This window comes from Malurus melanocephalus, unplaced genomic scaffold (assembly GCF_030028575.1).
Source record: "Malurus melanocephalus ecotype Western Australia unplaced genomic scaffold, MMel_1.1 scaffold_70, whole genome shotgun sequence".
In the NCBI taxonomy this organism is placed as follows: Eukaryota; Metazoa; Chordata; class Aves; order Passeriformes; family Maluridae; genus Malurus; species Malurus melanocephalus.
This window is the reverse complement of record NW_026623302.1, coordinates 2,542,872-2,565,259: the sequence shown is the minus strand read 5'-3', so window position 1 is coordinate 2,565,259 and position 22,388 is coordinate 2,542,872. Positions and strand designations below refer to the sequence as shown.

General features: G+C 38.2%; 1 protein-coding gene across 2 annotated transcripts in view; it reads right to left on the bottom strand.

The window, feature by feature from the left end:
• Positions 1-22,388, bottom strand: part of SACS (sacsin molecular chaperone) — a 56,557-nt gene that overhangs the window by 21,096 nt on the left and 13,073 nt on the right. The window contains exons 2-9 of one of the 2 annotated variants that reach the window (XM_057366733.1): positions 21,476-21,675; positions 19,696-20,610; positions 13,055-13,205; positions 10,377-10,464; positions 7,315-7,400; positions 4,829-4,940; positions 3,575-3,721; positions 748-2,230 (exon numbers count right to left, since the gene is read on the bottom strand). In XM_057366733.1, the coding sequence (XP_057222716.1) occupies positions 748-2,230; positions 3,575-3,721; positions 4,829-4,940; positions 7,315-7,400; positions 10,377-10,464; positions 13,055-13,205; positions 19,696-19,718 (2,090 nt within the window). In that variant the 5' untranslated portion in view covers positions 19,719-20,610; positions 21,476-21,675. Of the gene's footprint in view, positions 1-747; positions 2,231-3,574; positions 3,722-4,828; positions 4,941-7,314; positions 7,401-10,376; positions 10,465-13,054; positions 13,206-13,406; positions 13,506-19,695; positions 20,611-21,475; positions 21,676-22,388 lie in introns of those variants that run through there. The other variant, XM_057366734.1, reaches the window with a different exon arrangement.

Sequence of the window (22,388 nt, the reverse complement as noted above, 5' to 3'; positions counted from 1 at the left end):
ATGTGGAGAATGGTCCAGATTAAACAAGTATTCAAYACATGCATAATCCAGTGCAGACATAAAAAGCAGTAGTCATGCTTTCCCCCCAGTGACCCCAAGCTCATTTATTCCAGCTAGCCTGCTCTTTGCTATCCCCTCCYCAGTGTCAGTGCAAGCTCTTCTGGSTRATGAAATGAGAACCAAATTGAAACACTGATGCAGCTGGGAAATAAGCATGGAAAAAAAAACCTAAATGGAGAGGGACTAGAAAGAACTAAAGGAGAGCAGATGTAAAAGACAACTCATCGTAGTATCTGCCTATTTCCTGAAACCAATTTTTAGTACTAAGCTCTTCACTGAAATTAAGTGGTGTGATTAAAAAAAAAAAAAGCCAGATGTAATCTTAAGCCCTAARTTTAATAAAAGATCTTATCACTACCTAATTTAACATACTTTCTAGAATGACATTTTTGTAATGTCCTCCTATTTGTTATTCTGAGAAGAGAATGAACTTGTAATGTATCCTGAGGTATTGTCTTAAAGCCTAGACCACACAATTCTTTTATAAAGGGTTAATAGCAAATGGGTGTCAAACTTTTCAGAYGAGACATGTGTGCACAGACATATACCTATATAGAAAAAATATAGGTTGCTGCATACCTTGTTTGATGATAAGCAAAGAACAGTCTGAAGCTCTGTTTTAATATATACATTAAAAAAAAAAAGCTAACAAAAAAACCCCCACTGCATTCCAAATATTAAGCATACCTGGGATATTCTTCTGAGGTTATGTAAACTACATCCTGTTCTGACACAGATGAGGAAAAAGGAATAAAATTCCCAYTCTGCAAAGGCAAAAGCTCCAATCCAATCAGTTCACTGTAAACTCCATCAGAAAGCACAAAYTCTAAAAGATGAAGCTTTTCTTCAGCAGGTCCACTGTGTCCAGATTTCCTTAGAACTTGCCGCACTACAGCAGGAGTCACTTTTTTCACAGCTTTAGCAGYAGAAATAGTAAGATGCACTGCACCAGCAATATTTGCTGGTACCTTGGCAATCTGCTTCCCTGAATTCTGGAGGTAGTTGAGAACAGACTGTGTGTACTCCAAACTCTCATCCATTTCAGAAAAATGCACTTGTTCTACTTTTATCCACTGATTACTCACTGAGTAAATAACTGGATGCTGGAGMAGGTCTTTAAAGAGAGGTGCTACAATTGGTTTCCAGGGTACCCTGATTTTGTTCTCATCAGGCCATAACCTGTAAATTCTTTCAGCTGACAATGGAAAATCTGAATTCTTCTCAGTCTCCATTCGCTTGATAGCTTCCAAAATAAGCGTGGTATATGCCTTAGGGACTATATTTACCACAAGAAGATCATTCCACAAAGCTGCTGGATCTCTCCACTGATCCAGCTCTCGCCATTTGATACTCCTCCTATTGTCTGTGAGACCAAAGAAACCACTAACATGAACTGGGAGTCCAGTTTTGCTTTCTTCACCTGGAGGCAAAGGTAGAAAACAAAATGCTCTTCCTGAAAAGTCAGCTACAGCTCCATTTTCCTCCTCGTTATTTGCCAAAGACATGGCTATTCCAATAGTAGGAACAAATTTCAAGTCATCAGCTAAACAATCCAGTTCAGTACACATTCCACGACCACCCACACAATTACACACTAACCAAGATGTTTTCTGTGCATCCTTAAYACTCTCATCTTCTACAACTATATTTACATGGTATGTCACACATGTTATGCTATTGCTTGGAATTCCCTTACAATACTGATTTATTGCAGTTCCCAGGATTTTGATAGAATTGGGTCTTTCATGTTTCAAGGCCTTGTTCTCACTGGCAGTTACTCTAAAAACCAGTCTCTCTGTTCCGTCAGCTTCCCGAACGTGCAATGAAACATCCTGAACACTCTTCAGGAAAAGCAATACCGTGTCGGCATCTGCTCTGAAGGATTCAAACAGCTCCAAAACCTTCTGTTTGTCGTAAACATTGCTGCTCAGCTGAGAAGGCTGCAGACGAAGTGGGAAACGAAAAAAGGTACCAGGAAAGTTTCCATTCTTAAAGGTTTCCTTAGTGCTGCCAAATACACCAATGAAAGGTGCAAACTGGTCTGTAAGTTCATTTATTTCCTTGCTATCCTCTTTTAGATTCCAACACTGGCCTGACTCATGAGGTCCAAAAAGGGTTTGATGGGGATCAAGCATTCCAATCTGGTCACCGCTGAAAATGCTAGGGACATCTGTATACATAAAAAACAACAATTACCAATAATCCTAAAACAACCTACTTTAAAAATACAGTCCTAAGGAAGAAATATTAAAAGAGCAAGAAAAAAATACTCTAAAGCTGCGATGAGTTGAGTATAATGCCCAGGGAAATGGCTGAGTCACCATCCCTAAAGGTATTTARAGGACATACAGACAGGACCCTTGGAGTCATAGCTTGGTAGTGGACTTGGTACTATTAGGCTCACAGTTGGACTCAATTTTCTTYAAGGTCTTTTCCAACCTACATGATCTTATGTTTCTCGTAACATAATTCAGTGCTTACTGACAGGGAAGAAACAAGCACACATATATTCTGCAACCGAATATATATAAATGTATAAATATATAAATACTCATTCAACTATTTGAATTGTAGCAGACAGTAAGCAACAAGAAGTACAATTTCTCTCAAMTATATACTTTTATGTTTCCACTATTTTCAAGAAAAAAAAMCCCAACAAATTAATTTATTACATGTATGTTCTACTAGATTCATACTTYGCAGATCTTGAAGGCTGACAAACTGTACATTTAAAAGCACAAATTCCCAGAATTATCAAACCACTGAATRTATTAATTCTATTCATGCTCAGCTGAGCAAAATATTGTTAAATAAGATCATGTGTCTTACAAATGCACTTCACTTGGTGAAAACATTTACTTCAGCAAAAACTTGCTTCTTATCCTGTACGATTATAACTGGGGAGACTGTAAGTATTATTTATGCTTCTTCTGTACCACAATAAAACATTGTGCGAGAATAATAGGTTTCAAGACTGAATTTTACCAGCTTGTGAAAGAAGCAAGAGACAGTGAATACTATCTCTTTCAAGTGTAAATGTGCACATACCTCTACTACATAATATCTTTTCTCGCAGTAAATAAAACTACTAATYTTTATACAAAGAACCTACAAAAAATTGCAGTCTAGTGAGTAGAATTTTCACACTTTTATTTGGATACCTACCCTATATTATGGGCCTCTATAAAATYAGCAGAAGTGTATAATTGAAATAACAGTGTAAAGGACTATTCATTTCAATATAAGGGACTAAGTATATAATGATGACTGATGCTAATAGAAGAAACAATATTCTTCAAAAACCTTCAAAATCAAAAAGATATCTTACAGGATTACAGAAGAATAGGAATGCCTCATAAGAAAATTTAGCCATGAAGTAATTTTAAAATGCACTATAGAGAAAAACGTTTGTGAATATCTAAAGTAATTTAACTTTATTTAAAACACCTACATTTTCATTTTAAAATATGAAAAATAATAGTTACAAATTTTTTAAAATAGTTACAAAGAGTACCTGTTATATGATAAACTGAATTAAAGCCAATTCCAAATCTTCCAACTTTCAGGGGATCATCTTTCTTCCTGCTTCTTGCTATTTCCTGTATACCGTACCAGTCCTCAGGAGTGAAAATTGCGTCATTGTACGCATAAAATGCTGGCCCTATAATAAATAGGCAAGGGTTAAAAAGATAACAGAAGAAAACTATTTAATGTTTAGAATTTCTAGGGAATGAAATCATAGACCTGAAAAAGCATTTCTTGGAAGTATGTGTGTGCAAATTTAATAGGGAAGCTATGACTTAAGCTGACATCAAATTATGCCTGGTAATGAAAAAAAAGCAAAACGCAAAAGCAAAAGCAAGCAGATGGATTTATCTCTGTAAATGGTACTTAGATTTATATTCTGAAGTGGTATTTAATTCTCACATCCACATTTTAAGAGAATGATTCTAAAAAACTGAACAAAAAGCAGGAAACAACTAAACTTCTGAAAGAAGTATCGTGTGGCACGAGACTTAAACTCAATCTCTTCAGTTTTTCAAAAAGATGTTTGAAAAATGTACTATTGACAGTCTAAAGACACCTCCACTGGAAGTGAATATAAGGCAAGATATAACAATAAGTTGCGTCTTGAAAGTAAGACAGACAAATTCACATTAGAAGACAGAATAAGACTAAKTAATGACTGAAAAAAGTCAGAAGAAAGTGATCAATGACCATCCATCATTGAAATCCTCAAATACTGACTGAATGCCTTTTGGGATGACTATGCAAATTAATTTGTTTGTAAAATACATAGCTGACTTTTATCTCACAAAGCCATAGTAGATGAGGTAAAAACMTTAAAACTACAAGAAACTGAATTTGCAATACACAGGCAACAGGGAGCAAAGTTGGGTGTAAGGGCAAGAGAAAAAGGAATGGGGAAGAAAACAGAACTGCCTTGAAAATGCTGAAATGTAAAGAGCTAGGGTCATCTTTACATTAAGAACTRGTGTGCTGGCTTGGGCTTCATGGTAGCTGGGGTGGAGGCTGTGKTTTGGATTTGTGCTGGAAACGGTAAYGATAACACAGGGCTGGTTTAGTTATCATTAAGGTGAGCTTATACAGAGCCAAGRCCTTTTCTGCTTCTCRTKTGGCCCAAACAGCAAGTGGACTGGGSGTGCATAAGGAGCTGAGAGGGGACATAGCCAGGAATATGTTAGCTGAACTCTAACAATACACATATCGAAGAATAATGGCCAAATTTAATAAAAATTATATTTACCTTGATATTGTGCCATGTCCTTTGACCACAAAGTTTCTGTTCCATACTGAGTTTCATCATACAAAAATCTAACCTCTGTGGCACCAGCATCTTCTGCATTCTGTATCAGTTCCTGAGGCAGGAAAAAAATAATCAAGTATAATGCAGTAATATTGTACATATTCTAGTAATGACTGCTTTTGAAGGTAAACAGTACAAAATAATAAGCAAGTGTCTCAAGTGTAATTGTTTTTTCATACTTCTCAACCAAAATAATTTTATCCAGTTTACCTGAATGAGAATAGGTATCATTATAAAACAAATATTCAGACAAATATTATAAATGTGATTTGAATTTGGAGCTCAAATACCATACAAAAGCAGTCACAAAGTTGAGAAATAAGCTAATACTAAAGTATTACTACTATGTTATCCTGAATTAGACCTGTACAAGTCTCAAAACAACACAATATACAAGAAGAAAGAAAAAAATTATATTTATCAAAATGTATTGTTCAAACCCTTACAAATGGTTGTACAACAGTGAGTCAACAATTCACAAAAGAGCAATAGACAGCATTCTACATCAACTGAATAAGGTTCAACTTAACATTTCACAGTATGATGGCCACAGTGCTCACACTTCTAACACCCCTCCAACAAAGGGTTGCAAAATAGTTCTGACTAGTAGCTCTGTAAGTCATAAACCAACAGAGCAGCTTCTCTGTTCAGTGAAACCCGCAGACTGAAAGGAGGCTTATATTAAGACTGAGTATTTGTTTAATAGTACTAGCAGTGGTGAGAGCTAAAGAAATAAAGAAAACTCACATGTGAGTAAACTAGTTCTGTAAACACAGCCTTAATATGTGTGCCTATACAGTCCATTTTCATCAATAGTAGACATGTAAGCACGATTATAAATACCCATGGGATTACAGCCTCACACAATGCTCCATTTACACTGAATCATCCCAGTGTATCAGGACTCCAGACAYATAAACACATGTGTATGTTTATGTGGGTGTGTGAAAGCTTGGCATAAGCAAGTATTTCAGCTGAATTGAAAAGCAATGTAGATGTATCACATGCAGTGTACTCATAGATTTTAATTTCATTCAGTTATGCATGATGAACTGGTACTTAAGAAATGCATCAACTAGAAGCAGGTAATTCAGATTAGGTTGCATTCAAATATACTGTTGAGACTAAAATAAGCTCACTATTACCTCATATCTGCTTTCAAAATTATAACCCTTTGATTTTTCAGTTTGTGACAGTATGTTCAGTCTGTAATGTATATTATATTGTMACTTCTACATAATTTTGAAGTATTATGAGATAGCAAGAAATATACCTACAGTTCAGCATAAATAAGAAATGTTTAAAGAATCTTTACAAGATATTTATGYGCAGTTCTTCTTCTAAAAGAATAACCATGACAGTCACTCATGAASACACAGAAAGATGGCTCAAAGTCTCTAGCAAATATTAATTACTAAGTATGGAAATCATGTAGTCAGACTTGAATTCATGCTGTGGCATACTGTATAGCTGCTACAGCTGTGACAGCATTCTATCTGAAGAATCAAAACACTGAAATAAATTTTAAGGTATCAGCAAAATTCCTGGTAGCAATCACTCCCTAGCAATTTGTTAACCCTAAATTTTAAATTAGTAAAATAGCATCATTTCTACTTTTAGATTACCTGTCCGATTTCTAAGGACATTACTTTATTTCTTCACGCTGAAATGAAAATTTGGATTTAAATTGTTGAGGAGTCTGAACCCTTCACAATTCAAATCCATTTTGCAGATGAAACTAATATTGGGAAATAATAAAAATGTAATCACCCCTTCTATGTACAGACACTGYTCAGAACACATCCAGGAGGCAGTTTGCCAAAACAGTTGAAGATACGCTTGTCTTGGGCATTTCCACTAAGCATAAGCAGCTTCTAGYTCCACAGTTGCAAACAAGACAACAGACATCACAAACTGTCATCATGTGTCAACATTTGTATTTATGTGTTTTATATATAGGCATGTATAGATAGATAAGATATATCGGTACCAAACCCCATTAGTTTGAACCTGGTATTCCCACACATGAAGGAAATTAAGCTCCTACCACCCATGTGATGAAGTATGATGGGTGAGAAGTTTAACATCCAACTAATCACCTGGATGCTCTTCAAAAAAATAACAAACAAAAAAAACTGCAACTTTCAAACATTAACATGGGATGCTATGATAAATCACACAAACCATCTTCTACTGAGCAAACTCAGAAATGTTTAAAGAAAAAAACAAACAAAAAAAMCCCACAAAAAAATAGCCCCACACAAAACACCCAGCTTGCTTTGTCTTGTCCTCAGAAATGGAAACATGTATCTCTTGTACTACAGTGAGAGAAAGAAAAAACAACCACAAGAATTGCTGGAAAGTTTTAAACATCAGTATTATGTCATGCATAGTTTATGATGCTAAAAGTACTATTTATTGTCTACCTTAAGAATCTGTCCTCCTTCTGGGTATCTTCGTAATATATCCTTAAGAAAATCAACAAGTGGTGGAGTTGTTTGTCCAAAACGACCTAAAAATAAACAAATAATAATAAAAAAGTGTGCACTATTGTACTATGCACTTAATTTCAGATTTAAAAAAATACTAAGCAACTACTGGGAACTTCAATAATTTCTTTAAATTAAATCAAGGCCTGTTACTGTAAAATCTTGTCTTTCCAGAATCAACTGTGAAAATTCTACATTATAAATCTTTTAATTAAAAAAAAAAAAAAAACAGAAATAGCAATCTTGATGTTAAAATTAAGCTCATAAAGTTTCATATCTAAATGAAATTAATTTGGGGACTAAGTCTTTGCAACATTTATACCACAATTCCAACTAAAGGACTACTAATTTCTAAAGGACTACTGCTTTTGAAGTAGCAGGACAGTATTCCAGGGCAGCACTGGCTCCAACTCTTTTGTACCTAGAGRTGATCCCTACTGACTGCTACAGACAGGCACAGAAGGTTTTGGCTCCACTGTATGCTTTTTGGTCTCATGTACTCTGGGCGTGCACCTGGTGCCAGCTTTGGTGTTGCCAGGGCCTAACCCTGGAGGGAAGAGTCCAAGCATTATGAACATCTGCTCCAAGAGAAAAAGCCCATCACAAAATTAAAGTTTCAATACACTTCAATTCAAACTCCAGTCTGAGACTAAAGAGCAGCTCCCTAAACMAAACCTCTAAAAAATGTGCTTCAAACAAATAGTAATGATGCTATCCTCACCTTTTGATGCTACCACCATCTAATACTTTCTTTTACAGTTACTAACAAGTAACTATACTGTCTCTCTCCCTCTCTTCTGCGTTTATGAAGCACAGATTCAAACACACATGCATATTCTGGAATGAAACACTAAGGAAAAAAGAAAAGTGGAAAAAAGGGGGCAATAAGAATTGTATTTGCCAAGAAAGCAACAGGTAGAAACATCAAACCTTTTGTCTTTAAAATTTTCTTGTGTCACTCTTTTTCAAGATAACTTCAAAGCATCAATTAAAAAAGCCACAAGAAATTGCAACTCATAGCTGAATGTGTGTGAAGTATTTTATAACTTTTGTTATTTTTACAGTATACAGAAGCATATGAAAGTCAATACACAATATACGTACTTCCAAAACAAGGAGAACTGATCAGCAGAAGATACCTACACTCATGAAACTGATCTGCTGTAAGTTGTGCAGGCACGTGGAAGTGTTCAAATAACACACTTCATTCACCATGGGAACCACAAAAACAAACAAGTAACTTTTAGGTGATAGGACTGAAGGTAGGACTTTGTTATCTTTAAATCTAAGGTCAGAGCTGCTTGATATATTTCACAACAATTACTCTGGCTAGAGATCATGATTTACTGCATCCTAGCAAAGGCTGAACTGATTTTTCTTGAGTATTAGAGCTGGTCGTGTTTAACACAAATTTCAAGGAGAAACTTGCTCCACCATAAGGGCAAGAGATACTTAGGAGCCCCAGAGAGTCTGTGCAGTCTCCATCATCTGAGGCTTTCCAACCTGAACCAAATCAACTCTCAAACAACACGATCTGACCTCAGAACTGGCCATACTTTGAGCAGAAGGCTGAAGTAAAGGCCTCTTGATGTCCCTTCCAACATTAACTATTCTGTGATCGTATGAAAAGGTGAGGCATTATTTGATAGATACCAGTGATGAATGAATACAAAGGGGACATGGATGATCTTCAGAGTACTTCAGCAACCCATGTGCTTGGCCCTACTGACCATGCACTTCCAAGTTAGAAATTCAGGGCTTTTCTTGATTCATCTGCTTTAAGAAAAAATCTTTGAACTGAAAGACTACAGAATGAACACAAAAGGCTGATACTAAAGSCTTCAGATATTTTAGATTGACTTACATCAGAACTGTGGGCCAGGATGAAGTAATGCATTTTATATGGACGCTGACTGCTTACAGTGATATCTCTAAGAAAATCTCCATTCCTAGACACAAAAATAATAKCAACAGCTTTTCTTTCCCATGAAAGATTCTTTAGGGCCACTACACTTTAGTCCCTATTTACTTGCACGGAAGAAAATAAKACTCTTTTTACAGCCTATATATAGCAAAACATCAGAGCAAGCAGTCAAGAATGACAGAAGGAAAAACATTTGATGTCCTAGAACCACAAAGTCAATTTACATAGGTGCTTTCTGATCACTTCAGATTGTAGAGAGTGTGAACATGAACTTCTGGCTAATATACAGACTTCCCTCTGCCACTAAAAAAATATAACCCAGTACACTCATGGCTTGCACAAGTTAAGAAATACAACATCCTGTGAGACCAAATAAAATGCCTGCAAGAAAAGAAGGCTTTCCTTCTTCATCCTAACATCCCATTATTTCACTGGTATTTATTTAATTACCTTACAATAAAGTTATTGTTAAAAGAACATTAATGGTAGCAGCCAAATAAAATAATCATTACAGATTTTAATTAGAGCACCTCTGAAGAAATTCGGGCATCAAAATATCACATGAAAAGATACACCTTCAGTTTTTTTTTAATAAAAATGTAAATAACATATAGAATCAAGAGAAAAACAAACTATCAAAGAAAAAACCCTAAAAACAACACAAGAAATCAACAGAGTTTCACCAGTTATGGTTACTGAAAAGATATGCTTACAGTATCTGAATTATTTTCAAATATTCAGTTTATTATATATGAGAYAAGGCAGCTACAATACTACTGAAAGTCTTGTTGATTACAAAGGACAGCAATAATCTAAATTCTACATATTATATTACAAAGACAAAAAATAAACACCAATAAACACTTCAAAAGAGAAGTTTAATTTTCCTATTAAATGAAGCAGAATTTTTCCTATCAAATGGAGCAGAATGAAAAGAACAAGTGATAAACCTAGGACTTACAAGAAAAATAATTGCTTCCCATTTAAAGAAGATAAAAATTTCAGTTAGCTCCATATTGCATCAGAAAAGGGTTTGAGCTCCAAGTTTATAAACAGACACAAGTATTTTTCATACCTCCCCCTTTCAACCCTTTTGACTGAAGCTCCAGAAAAACTTGATTTTCAGACTCTTGAAGTTCCACTATCTTGATACCATCTGACAACTGAAAGATAAAATAAGACAGATCTTCATCGTAAGTCTCAGTTTGTTAATAACAGGACCAAAACAAATCAAGTGGGGAAAAAAGCCTATAGAAGCATACTAAGAGCAAGCCATGGCCTCTTGTTTGTACATTTCTAAAAGTTTTGTATTCTGAGAAGTTCTGGAAGTCAACTAAAGCAGTTATTGTTCTAGGGTGCCATGYCCATAAAAAAATTAACATATACAGGAAGTACAAAACCTGTACACTCCTCAAGTGCATCAGGGTATGTMATTTCATAGGGAGTTTAAACTAAACACCCCAGAAGAATTCAACAGCCTCATCCCCCCATTACCTATCACAGCATAATTAAGGTCGAAGGGACCATTGAAAGTCACCTAATTCAACTTCCAGTTCGCCAGGAACATCACCAAGAAACTGAGGCAAACTAAGCAACACATTCCTTAGCAGCCATTGGGAAAACTATTCAGTAATGGTAGCACATAATGGTTTTATTGTAATTCTAGTTTCATATCATGTGTGTCTCATTCATATACAAAGTGTTGCTAGAATATCATACATTACATATATTACCCTGAAAGCCACAACAACAAAGGCAGAATTAAAAGGCCACTGTATTAATTAGAAACTACATTAAAATATTGTTATGTGAAGTCATATTATTATATTAGTCATACATAATATTAGTGAATTTTGTGACTACTTCCTCATTTTGATGGGTAAAACCAAATCACTAGAAAGCAGTTGGTGTTTACACAGATATAGATGCTTACATTTAATAAGCAAAAGACAGTCCTAGACCAGAGTATGTAGTCATTATTTAACATAACATTAGTAAAAAAAAAAAGTCTTTTTTACTGATGCCAGTTTTAAACAGGGATTAAAACAACAGTGTGCTTATCCTAAGTTCCTACAGAAATATCGTACCTGAGTCGATCATTCTCAAGATATAAAATGGCTTACACTGCATATAACAACTACTCAGGAGCCACAAAATGTGGTAACCCATCACCAAGCATCAAAGGGACAGAGTAACTGAATATTCTAACATATGATACCAAAACACCACGAGAAACTTGGACATTGAATAGATCCAAATAAATAGTTTAACACTATAAGGAACTATGAGAGAAAGAGATACTGGATTTTACTTAACATTGGTAAATTACACATAACAGCTCTAATGCAAAAAAAATGATGAATATTCTACTACATGGAAAATTAAAAAATAATTTGATCTCATTAAACAGGTGTTCAAAAGTTCATAAAGGATTTTCAAATTTGCTGCAGTACAGAGTAAATACTCCCATATATATTCTTGTTATACAAAAAAAAAAAAAAACCCAAATAAAAAGAGTATCAATTACAGTCAGCTTACTGACTGTTCCCTGCAAAAGATAAGTTTTCTGTGCCAGTCAGATCTTCACTTCCAGGCAAAATTTAGAAAGTGATACAGAGTTTGTCCTCCAAAACAGGAAGGCCTGGCGAGAATAAAATCAAGGACACACAAAACCAGGCAAGAAAACAAATGATAATCTACACAGACAGTTTTCTTCAAACCTGAGCCCTCAAAGACTTTTAAGAACCTGTTCCTCAGGTTCTTAAAAGTTTCCTGAGCAATACAACCAACATCTGTATCTTTCCTTGTATCACAGAATGGTTTTGGTTGGAATGGGACATTTGAAGATCATGTAGTCTGACTCCCACTCCCACCATTACCATGAACAAGAACTAGATCAGGTCTCTCAAAGCTCCATCCAAGCTGATCATCAACATTTCCAGAGATGGGGCATCCACAGCTTCTCTGGGCAATTTGTTTCATTATCTTATCACAATAATACTAAGAATGTTGTTGCTTATGAAAAAAAAAAACCTGACCCTCTTTCGGTTTAAAACCATCGTCCCTTGTTTTATCACTTCAGGTCTTGGTAGGAAGTCTCTCTCCATCTTTCTTATAAGCCCCCTTTATTTACGGAAAGGCCACAATATGGCCCTATCTACATATTTGCAAGTCCCCTCGCCCTATTCAACACTAATTTCCAACTTCCTCTCTCTTCCCTTGTTGCCCCTACTCATCCCATCCCAGTCATTTCCCAAGAGTGCAGCCTGAAGCACACCAAGCAGCACCCAAAGACTGACACCAGGCTGATGCCTTCAACAGAACAAGGTCTTTCATTCATTCACTCGACTCTCCTGTGTCCAGACCTCAATTAACTTGTCAGCTTCCACTCACGATGGTGTCAACCSTGCTCTTGAAACTGGCCAGAGCAGTAACAGGGCAGAACAAGCACATCAGCACTCTCAGGTGAATTTCTGCTCTCCCCAAAAACACCCCAAAGAACTTAGGATAAAACACAATGAGAACATCACCGAAGGAAAACAAACAAACAAACAAACAAAAACAGAAAAAATAAAACACACAAGAACTCGGATAATAAAAGCTGGCACCATCAAGAGCAGTATAAGGGTCGTGCAAACGACCTCCGCGCTTCCCACGAGAGACTCACACCYACAGGAACGCACACGCCGCGGTGCCCACGCTCGACACAAGCGGCAGCCGGGTGGGCACTCCCCGCAGCACGGCCGCCCTCACCTCTCTGCCGCGGTGCCACAGCCGCTGCTCGGCGGGGGGCAGCCCGGCCTCCGCGTCGATCCGCCTCTTCACRTCCCGCACGGCCGCGGACGGCGGCAGCTCGAAGGTCCTGCAGCCCAGGCAGTCATGGAGGACGGTCACCCGGGCCAGCCTGCGGCAACACGACAGACATCAGATGAAAAAAGGCCGCCGCCCGCTCGCTTCCCCCTCGGGCACCACGGAGGCCCGAGACGGGCGCCGGAGCCCGCGGGGTGCAGGGATGGGCGGGCAGGCGCCTGTCCCGCTCCTCCAGGGGAAGGAGTCCAGAGCCTCCCCGCCCAGCCCGGCCCGGCCCGRCCCGGCCCGCACTCACATGACGCCGCCACCATCGCACACAAAGAACCGCTACTCGCCCCGCCGCCGGCGCTCCCCGCACGGGGAAGGGGTGGGGCTGCGCACGGCGGTGCCCGGGAGGGACCCGCCCGGAGGTTCGCGCTGCGGAGGGGGCGGGAGGAGGAGGAACGGGAGGGTGGAAGTGCCGCCCTAAGAGCAGCGGTCGCGGCTGCGGAGGTGCGGCGGGGCCCCGCGGGCGGCTCCTCAGCCTCGGCGCAGGGAGGCGTTTCCTGCTCCCCGCGGCCCGGTGCCCTCAGGGCCTTCGGGAGAAAGAGCCCGRTCGCCCGGGGCCAGAGAGAGACTGCAGCTCCGCATGTACGGCGTGAGCCGTGACTGAGGGTGAAATCCAGAGATGGTACCGCAGGCACATCCCTCCTGAGAAGGGAAACATGCTGGTGTTTCATGTAATTCCCAGGCACGGAGCGCACTAAGTTACAGCTGCTAAACCTCATTGTTTCTAAAGGATGCAAAACACAGAAGGAAACATACTTTGCTGTATGTCGGAGAGCCTGTCATAGGTCATACACCCTGCCCTATCTCACAGGGTCTATGGTAAGTTCTTACAGCACTCGAGATTTAAAGAAAATGCTTTTGCCTCTGAAAACTGCGTGTGAGGCCAGTGAGTTGAGAGGGCACTTTGAGAAGCTTGTGGAGGGGCCCAGCAGAAACGCCACRGTTCATCAAGTGCAAACTTCTGTGCCTGGGGCAAGGCCTGTGCATCACTGACAGGCTGAAGAGCAGCCCTGCYRTAATGGAGCTGGGGGAACCAGGCTKAATATKAGGCCACAGAGTGCTCTCTTTAGAAGGGTRACCTGCAGATCAAGGGACAAGAGTCTCTGCCCAAGGCGGATGAGGCTGGACCTAGGATACTGTGACCAGAACAGARTGGTGTTTTGGGGCTTCCTCCATTTCCAGGCAGAGGATTACTAACATGGTCAGGGGCTCAAAGCACCTGCAAAGCAACCTGCAAGGGGTATATGAGGGGAGCTGGGCTGTTTAGTCTGATGCTGAAGAGAGGAGACAGTAAGGTGCAGTACGGTAACATCTTATGTATGGGCAGTTACAAAGGCCATGAACCTGAGCCCTTAGTCACACAAGACTACAGAGGGCAATGGCAACAAACTGTAGTTTGGGAGGTTCACGTGAGACCTCTCACATGAGCAAGAAAAATCTTGTCACTAGGAGAAGAGTTGCCTAGAGGTACTCTTCATTGGGATGTTTCAAGGCTTAGCCATGACCTGAACCAATATTGGTGATCCTCCTGCTCTGAGCAAAAATATGGACTACAGACCTCAAGYCAGCAGTTCCACTTCATTCCAGCARKTCYTCAATTCCAATCTCCGACWAAACTAAAAACATTTATGACTTTACTCAGTGACAGAGAGCTAACACTGATACTTGACACCGAAGGCAACAGAGTTTCTGGGGAAGGGGGAAAAGATACAAAGAACCTGTAAGAAAAAAATTAGACCCTCTAAACTTGATGGAAACTTTAAAAAACACAAAGATCAGGTGTATCAGAATCCAACACTTATCTAAGCAGACTGAGTTTTGCCAGTGCTGCAACAACTGGTTTCAATCATCAGCAATACTAATATATTGAACAGGATTACAAGAAAATGGTAGAAATATTTTGGGTCTGATCCTGCTTTYGCYAGAAATAATATAAAAACTATTTTMACATTAACAAGAWGGCTCTMTTTGCTTTARTTTAGGACTTCACTCCTTTTTCTATTGTTTCATCTTTTTAACTTTCCACGTTATAGCCCCTTCAGAGTTTGTCATCACAGAATTTTTCATACTTCTTCCAAAAGAATGAGAAGGCTGGTTTCTAATCTCTTAATGTTTATATTTTTATGTCTTGATACCTGCAGAAGGTAATGTCATGAAGGACACAAATGAGGATGATTGGGCAAAAAGCAAGGTGTTGAAACCCTTGCAGTTCCATCCATATCAGCTACTAAAATAATCTCCAGACTAGTCCTGAACCACCAAGCCACGCTGGCAGAATCTAATTCTTCTCTGCCTGACATCACAGGAGGGATTTAGCATTTTATGAAGCATGCACAATTTTTGGAATGGGACCCTGGAGAGGAACAAAGCTTTCTCAACTAACAGCCACCTCTGCATGCAAAATTCAAATGGTAGGACACATTTAGGGCATGGACCATTCTGCTATCAGTGCCARGCTGAAGTTCCTCAATTTATGCCACTTCACAAGACAATACTCATAAATCATGTCCTGTGATGATTTAACATACATATTAGAGGGGAAAAAAAATGTGTACCACATATTTTGTTTAGTATGTGACCTTTTTAGTAGAAGGAAAAAGTTGGGAAGATCTGGTAATACAGAACTGGAACCTTCCAAGGACAAAGGAGTTGGACTCTTGAGCTGTTAAGAATTAGCCATACCTGTTTTCCTCAAAAATCTAATCCCCTTWTTTTTTCCTGATATCCAAATAAAAATATCCTAGAAATGGACAGTACAGAAATTACACTGACTGAAAAAGCAATACATGTTCCRKCTTGCAGAAGTTKGCAACAACAAAAACAAACAAAARCCAAAACAAAACATTTTTTAAAATCTCAATTATCCATTTGAAAACAGAACTCCGACACTGTGTAATCCTAGTGAAGCTCAARGTATTACATACAAATCTGTTATGCAGAAAAACTAAAAATTATTTATATGACAATGTTAAAAAAAAATATCATTTGACCTTACCAGTTAGGAGTTTTGGAACCATGGTAGTTACRAAAACCCCTCAAGTTTCATATATAAAAGACCTGGGTCTGATTTGAGATTTTTTTTAATACTGTATGTAGAAGTTGCTATGATAATATTTTTATAAGCACTTTTCCAAGCACAAACAGCAATTAGATTTAAAAATGCATGCAGAAAATTCTCCTGTGGCYATAAATAAATTGTGTTTAGTTCAGAATGAAGTCGTATATCCCMTACAAGAAGGGACATGCAATTAAAAAAAATTACCAGTCTCTGCAACATTCAATTATTTTTAKAAAACATGAAAACAAAAAAGTAAAAGCCACTTTCATAGTGACATTTCCTTGAAGACAGAAAATTCTGCATTGCMGAATCATCTCATATTTCCTATTATTTAAAATAAGACTGCAATAGCAGGGAAACATGAATGCAAGTTCCTTCATCCTGTCAGTGTCATCAGAAAGATGGAATGAATGGAGTCTGCAAGAGGGGTGTGTGGTGTGATAAGAAACAGACACGAATAGGTGACTCCTGCCAGAGGAARCCCACTGCAACACAGTGGCTTCCCGTGCAGCAAGTGACATTCTGCAGTGCTGGCATGCGAGGAGCAGTGACTCAACAACTTCATCTAGGTTTGAGACAGTGCACACCAAACTTAAAGCAAAACTTCCTATGACACAGCAAGCACTTAACTTCATTCTTAAAGCAGCTCTGTAAATGTTGCAAGCAGATGTTTTAAACAATATGTCACATGTATTTCCCAGTATTCAGAAATGACAGGTTGCATTGGTCTATAGTCACTTCCAGGAGCTTGTTTTATCCTTGCTTACTAATGCCGTTTCAAGAAGTTTGAGAATAAGCCTACCATTTGTTGATGGCACATGCTAGTCATTGGCAAGCCACCCCTTATTGTACAGTTTCTGTTTCATTTTAATAGCTCCACTAACAGAAAACATCTAATTTTTTTTCGAGCTAGAGTTCTATCTAGTACAAATGGCCAAAAAAGCCCTAACYTCTGACATGTGAAATGTTTGATTCAAACAAAATATCTAGTTTTTCCCTCAGATCTATTACACAAATTGGGTATTTTGATGAAACTGTTTTATTTTGGATTGGTGCAGTGAGTTTAAATCAATACTCCTGCTTTGTACCCTTCATGCTTCATGGGAAACCATTAGTAGCAGCTTCTAAGCAAATATCTATATGATTATACCTTAGTCAAACACTGAAGAACTGAAGTAGTACCTTATTCCTTTTTCAAGCTGATGCATTTCTAAATGTCTAACATCAACAGAACAGGATACTTTTGAATACTACTAAAAAGTAGCAAAATTTTAAGGGCACAGAGATCAGGAACAGACATTTATTTTCATCGAATGATTTTGGTCTCTCTGTGATTTGCTTTAGTGTTCAAGTGAGTTCCTTGATGGCACTAAACAAACTCTAAGGGAAAATACTTAAAAGATCTATAAAACTTGTTTCAGTTTATTCTTTGTAAATACGGAGCAAAGCAAGAAGGCACAAATGGATTATAAGGTTTCAAAATCTCAAATGCTGAAGTAAAATTTCCTCTTCAATTCACCTCTAAGAAAAGACTACTTTAAGCTAAGTCCTTGAGRAGAGGATTCAACTATAGAACTGTAACCATTACTCCACAAATTTGAATTGCTAAAAAAACATGGAGTTTTTGATTCCAGATGGTACAAATAACAAAAYACCAGTACAAAATGCTTGGCATTTCAAAATATGCAAAAGATTAAACCAAATGTTAAAAATAAACTCCTCAATTGCTCTTTAGGGAACTGCAATAGGAGGGACTACAGTGTTGCAAGAACTGCTGTTGGCATACAWTTTTTAATAAGCAATATGTTAAATTACTGATGGTATTTTCTTCTGGCCTTTGGTGCCAATAAAAGGGCCAGATTTAGAACATCTAATTTAACCTTGAAACATCAAAAAAGTGGAGCCTAAATTTGCAAGTTCATTTCAGTACCTAATGTGGGCTCCTTAATACCTTCATTTATCCAGGCCTGGGGTTTTTGTCTCCATTTAGGGCACAGAGTCGTCAGCTTGTCAAAGGTAGGGTTTTTTCATACTACCTAAAAACATTTTTCTTATTTTAATTCCAATGTAGTCAATGAAGCTGGTATCTTTCCCCATAACTGAGGAAAATAAATTCAGAAACTAAAATGGCCCAGATTACACATGCGTTAAACATTTTAAGAAGTACTTATTGATCCCTATTTTTTCTGTATCCTGCATCTAATCATGCTCCAAAGTTTTGTAACATTTTCTAGGCATCAAATCAGAATTCTTCTGAACAGAATCCTTTGTATATAGAGAAAATTAGAATATRAAATAGGAGGAAATACAAGACAAGTAGTTTTCCTAAATTATGCAAAGACACTATTTCAAACACATCTGCAAGTATCTCTTCATCAGATGGTGGTTGATATTCAACAATACCCTTCCAGATAATCCCAGCCCTTTTCAACTTCTGTATCACTTCTGTCTCCCTCAGAACATGGTGCCATATGGAAATACAAGCTACAATTTATCCTTCAGAAAACAGGATAGGTGACACAGAAGAAACATGAATCATATGTAAGGCCTAATGAGAGGAAAGGAGGAAAAGGGGAAGAAAGCCCACAATGGCATCCTCTTCTGGTTAAAAACAGAGAAGGGAAAAAAAACCTCAAAGATGCCCAGATGTAAAATATTTGCTTGAGAAGGGCCTAGTTAACTAACCTACAAGAAAAAGAGAGATTCAAACCCCCAAATTTTCTATCCCACTGCCACCTGGAAAAGGAAATACATAACTTCCATGAATTTTCACAGAATTACCGAGGGAGACAGTGAACAGACCCTGAAAGAGTAGTCATCTGTTGCTAACAACAACTGTCTAACACGATGCAAAGCCCACCTTCCTAACACACAGGAAATGCAGGGGCTGTACATTAAAGAACTGCACATCAAGGGRGATTCTGCAGATTGCAAGGCTGAGGGTGGAAGCTCTCCTCTTCCTGGAGGCCCACTGACAGCAAATAAGAACACTTCTAATCACAACTGAAGGTTTTGTAACTTAACAATAAATAAACATCTGTCTCATAAAATTTGTTTAGACACTGTTCACAAAAAGAACTTGCTTTGCATTTTAGTTATTTGCAAGATTATACATTTATACAGTAAAACAATATGATGAATTCAAAGTTAGGCAAGCACAGGAAGGAAACTCACATGTTTTCAATAGGTGCTATRGTGAATGGAAACTGTAAATTGAAAGTTATGCTATAAACCCATCAATCACAGGAGTTTTTTCAAGCAGTTCCATTAATTTCATGGAGACAATTTAAAAGTAAATGCAGCAGAACCGGCTACCTRTGTATTATTTTGTAACTTAAGAAATTAATTTCACCTTCAAAAATAGCAATTTTGTACAAACACTAGGCAAGTTTCAAACTTCTTTAAATTACTGAGCATGGGTGTTTGGCTGTTACTGCCAGCCTAACAGTAATTTCAGGAGATTTCTTTTTTTTTTTACCTGCTCTTATCTTCGATGTCCATTGTCTCTTTTTCTTTGGTATCTTCTTGGTAGGAACATGAAGCAGATATTTGATTTATAAATTAGAAAGTTATTTTTTAATCCTTTTTGCTGATCATCTCTTCAGTGGACACCAGGAAGCCCAAGCATATGAAAGTCAACTCAGTATTCACTTCATCCTAAGATGTCTCTGTGCCTCACCATCTGCTACTTGTCCAGTTTTCTTTTAAAGCCACTTGTTTAATTGTTCACAGAAGTTAATTCTCTTATAATCAAGAACAGATGTAACAGGACAGATCGCAGAAAGCAAGGAGATCTTGTTCAGTTTATYTAACTCAATTCAGGCTATATTCTTGAGCAACTGATTTATATTTATCTTCTAGAAAAAAGAGTGGAATTCTGGAAGCTGCTGTTTCTGCTTTGTCTTCTTTTTTTCTGGAAGCAGGCACAGTTGGAAGAGTATTAGTGAGGCCCAAAGTCTGACATGTCTTCTCCCTCAAACCTGCTAGAAGATACTTCTTAACATCAGCTCAGGAATTCTGGAAGAAGACACACAAGGGAAAAGGGAAGGGCCATTAATACAAAACAGTTGAAGCTAAGCGTATGAAAAAGCCATTTCCTTTGAGGGCATAGTTGCAGTTAGCAGTACTGAGTGAGTCATGATGCTAATTATAAACTGCCTTGTGAGTTACTTGTAGGTACACAGAGGGACAGCTGAAACAGAGCAATGAGGTTTCCTGCTTCTCCTTCAGTTTAATACCACRCAATCGGTACAATGACAAACACGCATAGCTGTAAGGACGCGCTCTGAGCRGATGTCGTGGTTTAATACCAGCTGGCAGCTGGGCACCCGGCAGCTGCTCACACACTCCTTCCCAGTGGRATGGGGAGCAAAACCAGGGAAAATGGTAAAACCTGTGGGGTGAGATAAGAACAGCTTAAAACTCGAAATAATTATCATCATTAATATTAATAAGAATGAAATAATGGTAATAAAAAGGAATACAACTAAAAGAGAAACAGAAATAAAACCCAAGGAAAAGAAAACTAAAAAAACCCCAAAACTATTGCTCACSACTCACTGGCMAATGCCCAGCCCATCCCTGAGCAGTGATCCACCCYGCGCAGCCAGTATATCCCAGTTCATAAGAATGAGCCTSAGGTTCTATGGTCTGGAAYATCCCTTTGGCCCCTTCAGTTCAGCTGTCCTGGTTCTGTTCCCTCCCAGTTTCTTGTTCATCTGCTTGCTGTCAAAGCATATGAAACTTGAAATTCTTTGATTTAGCGTAAGCACTACTGAGCAACAGCTACAACATCAGTGTGTTATCAACACTATTCTCATACTAAATTAAAAAAACACGGTGCTGTACAAGCTACTAGGAAGAAAATTAACTCTATCCCAGCCAAACCAGTACAATTGGCAACTAATCTAGGATATATATTCCTCTGCACTATGCACTGCAGTCTGGACCCAAAATTATGCCATCAAGGAAAATAACAGGCTGGGCAGATCATCCACAGAGAAGGATTCTGCCCTTCTATTCAAATGAATTTCTCCTAGGGGAAGAAATTAACTAACTTGCAATGACTTTCCACTGGGAGGTTTCAAACTCTTCCCAGYTAATCCCCACTCCCAAGGTACATAGGTCAACATCTACCCTATACTACCTTTGGCAACTATTTGCACTGAATTTTTGTTGCACCAGAACAGTGTATAGGTGACACAAGGCTTGTGCTGTCAAGCTGCAGAAAACAATATACTTCAGCATTAAGTTATTACCGAAGGAAGATGTATTTGAGAGAGCTGGGAATTCTGACAGTGGTGTTTCATTATTGTCCTGCATCTGTGCAAATGTAAATCCTTCTTAGAGCCTCYGACAGTGTTGCAAGTCTTTTCATAATGTGCAGTTGTGAGTGTCGCTCTTCAAACAGCAATGCACAGACATTCCTTCCTGACCCAGTAAGGAAAACAACTTGTGGCTAAAATGCAAAAGATTAATTAGAGTAAGCATGATATTGAAATACAAATGGTATGAAAGAAAGGGAAGTAGAATTTGTGGCTTGAAAACTTTTTTTTAATACTTAAGGGTTTAACCTACTCAGTAAATAAAATTAAATGTCAAAATGCATGAATTCTGAATGCAYGTTTACTGTGACAAGAATCAAAAAGAATTTAACTTAGCACAGTATATTATTAAGTGGCTTCAATATGGATTTTCCTTTCTGCAGATACTGAGATGTGTATCTAACTTATAACCCAAAGAAAACTCCACACTTGAGTAATGAAGACTAAAGCAAACACTTAAGTAATGAAGACTAAAGCAAAGGGCCTTGCAAATCCAGCCCCACTTGCCCAGATGTGAAAGCTTTCATAGCGAGCAAAACCACTGCAGCCCTGCTGCATAATGGTTGCAGCTGGGAGGAGAGAACTAAGGAAAGCATTTTGGCTGCAGTGGAAAGCTAGGCTCAAGAGGTCCAGGCACAATGTGTGCACCCTTGGTTGGAAGACAAGGGCAGCTTATACCAGTTTCCCTAAAAAGTAATTAGAAAAATCACACATGAAAAACATTTCAAGATATTTGAGTACCTTCAATTGCCTTGAGGAACAATAAAGCAAAAATATGTTATAATAGAAAGCTAATTACAACTTTCAGAGACAGCCTCTYCATAATTAGTGAGTGACACACTTTCTC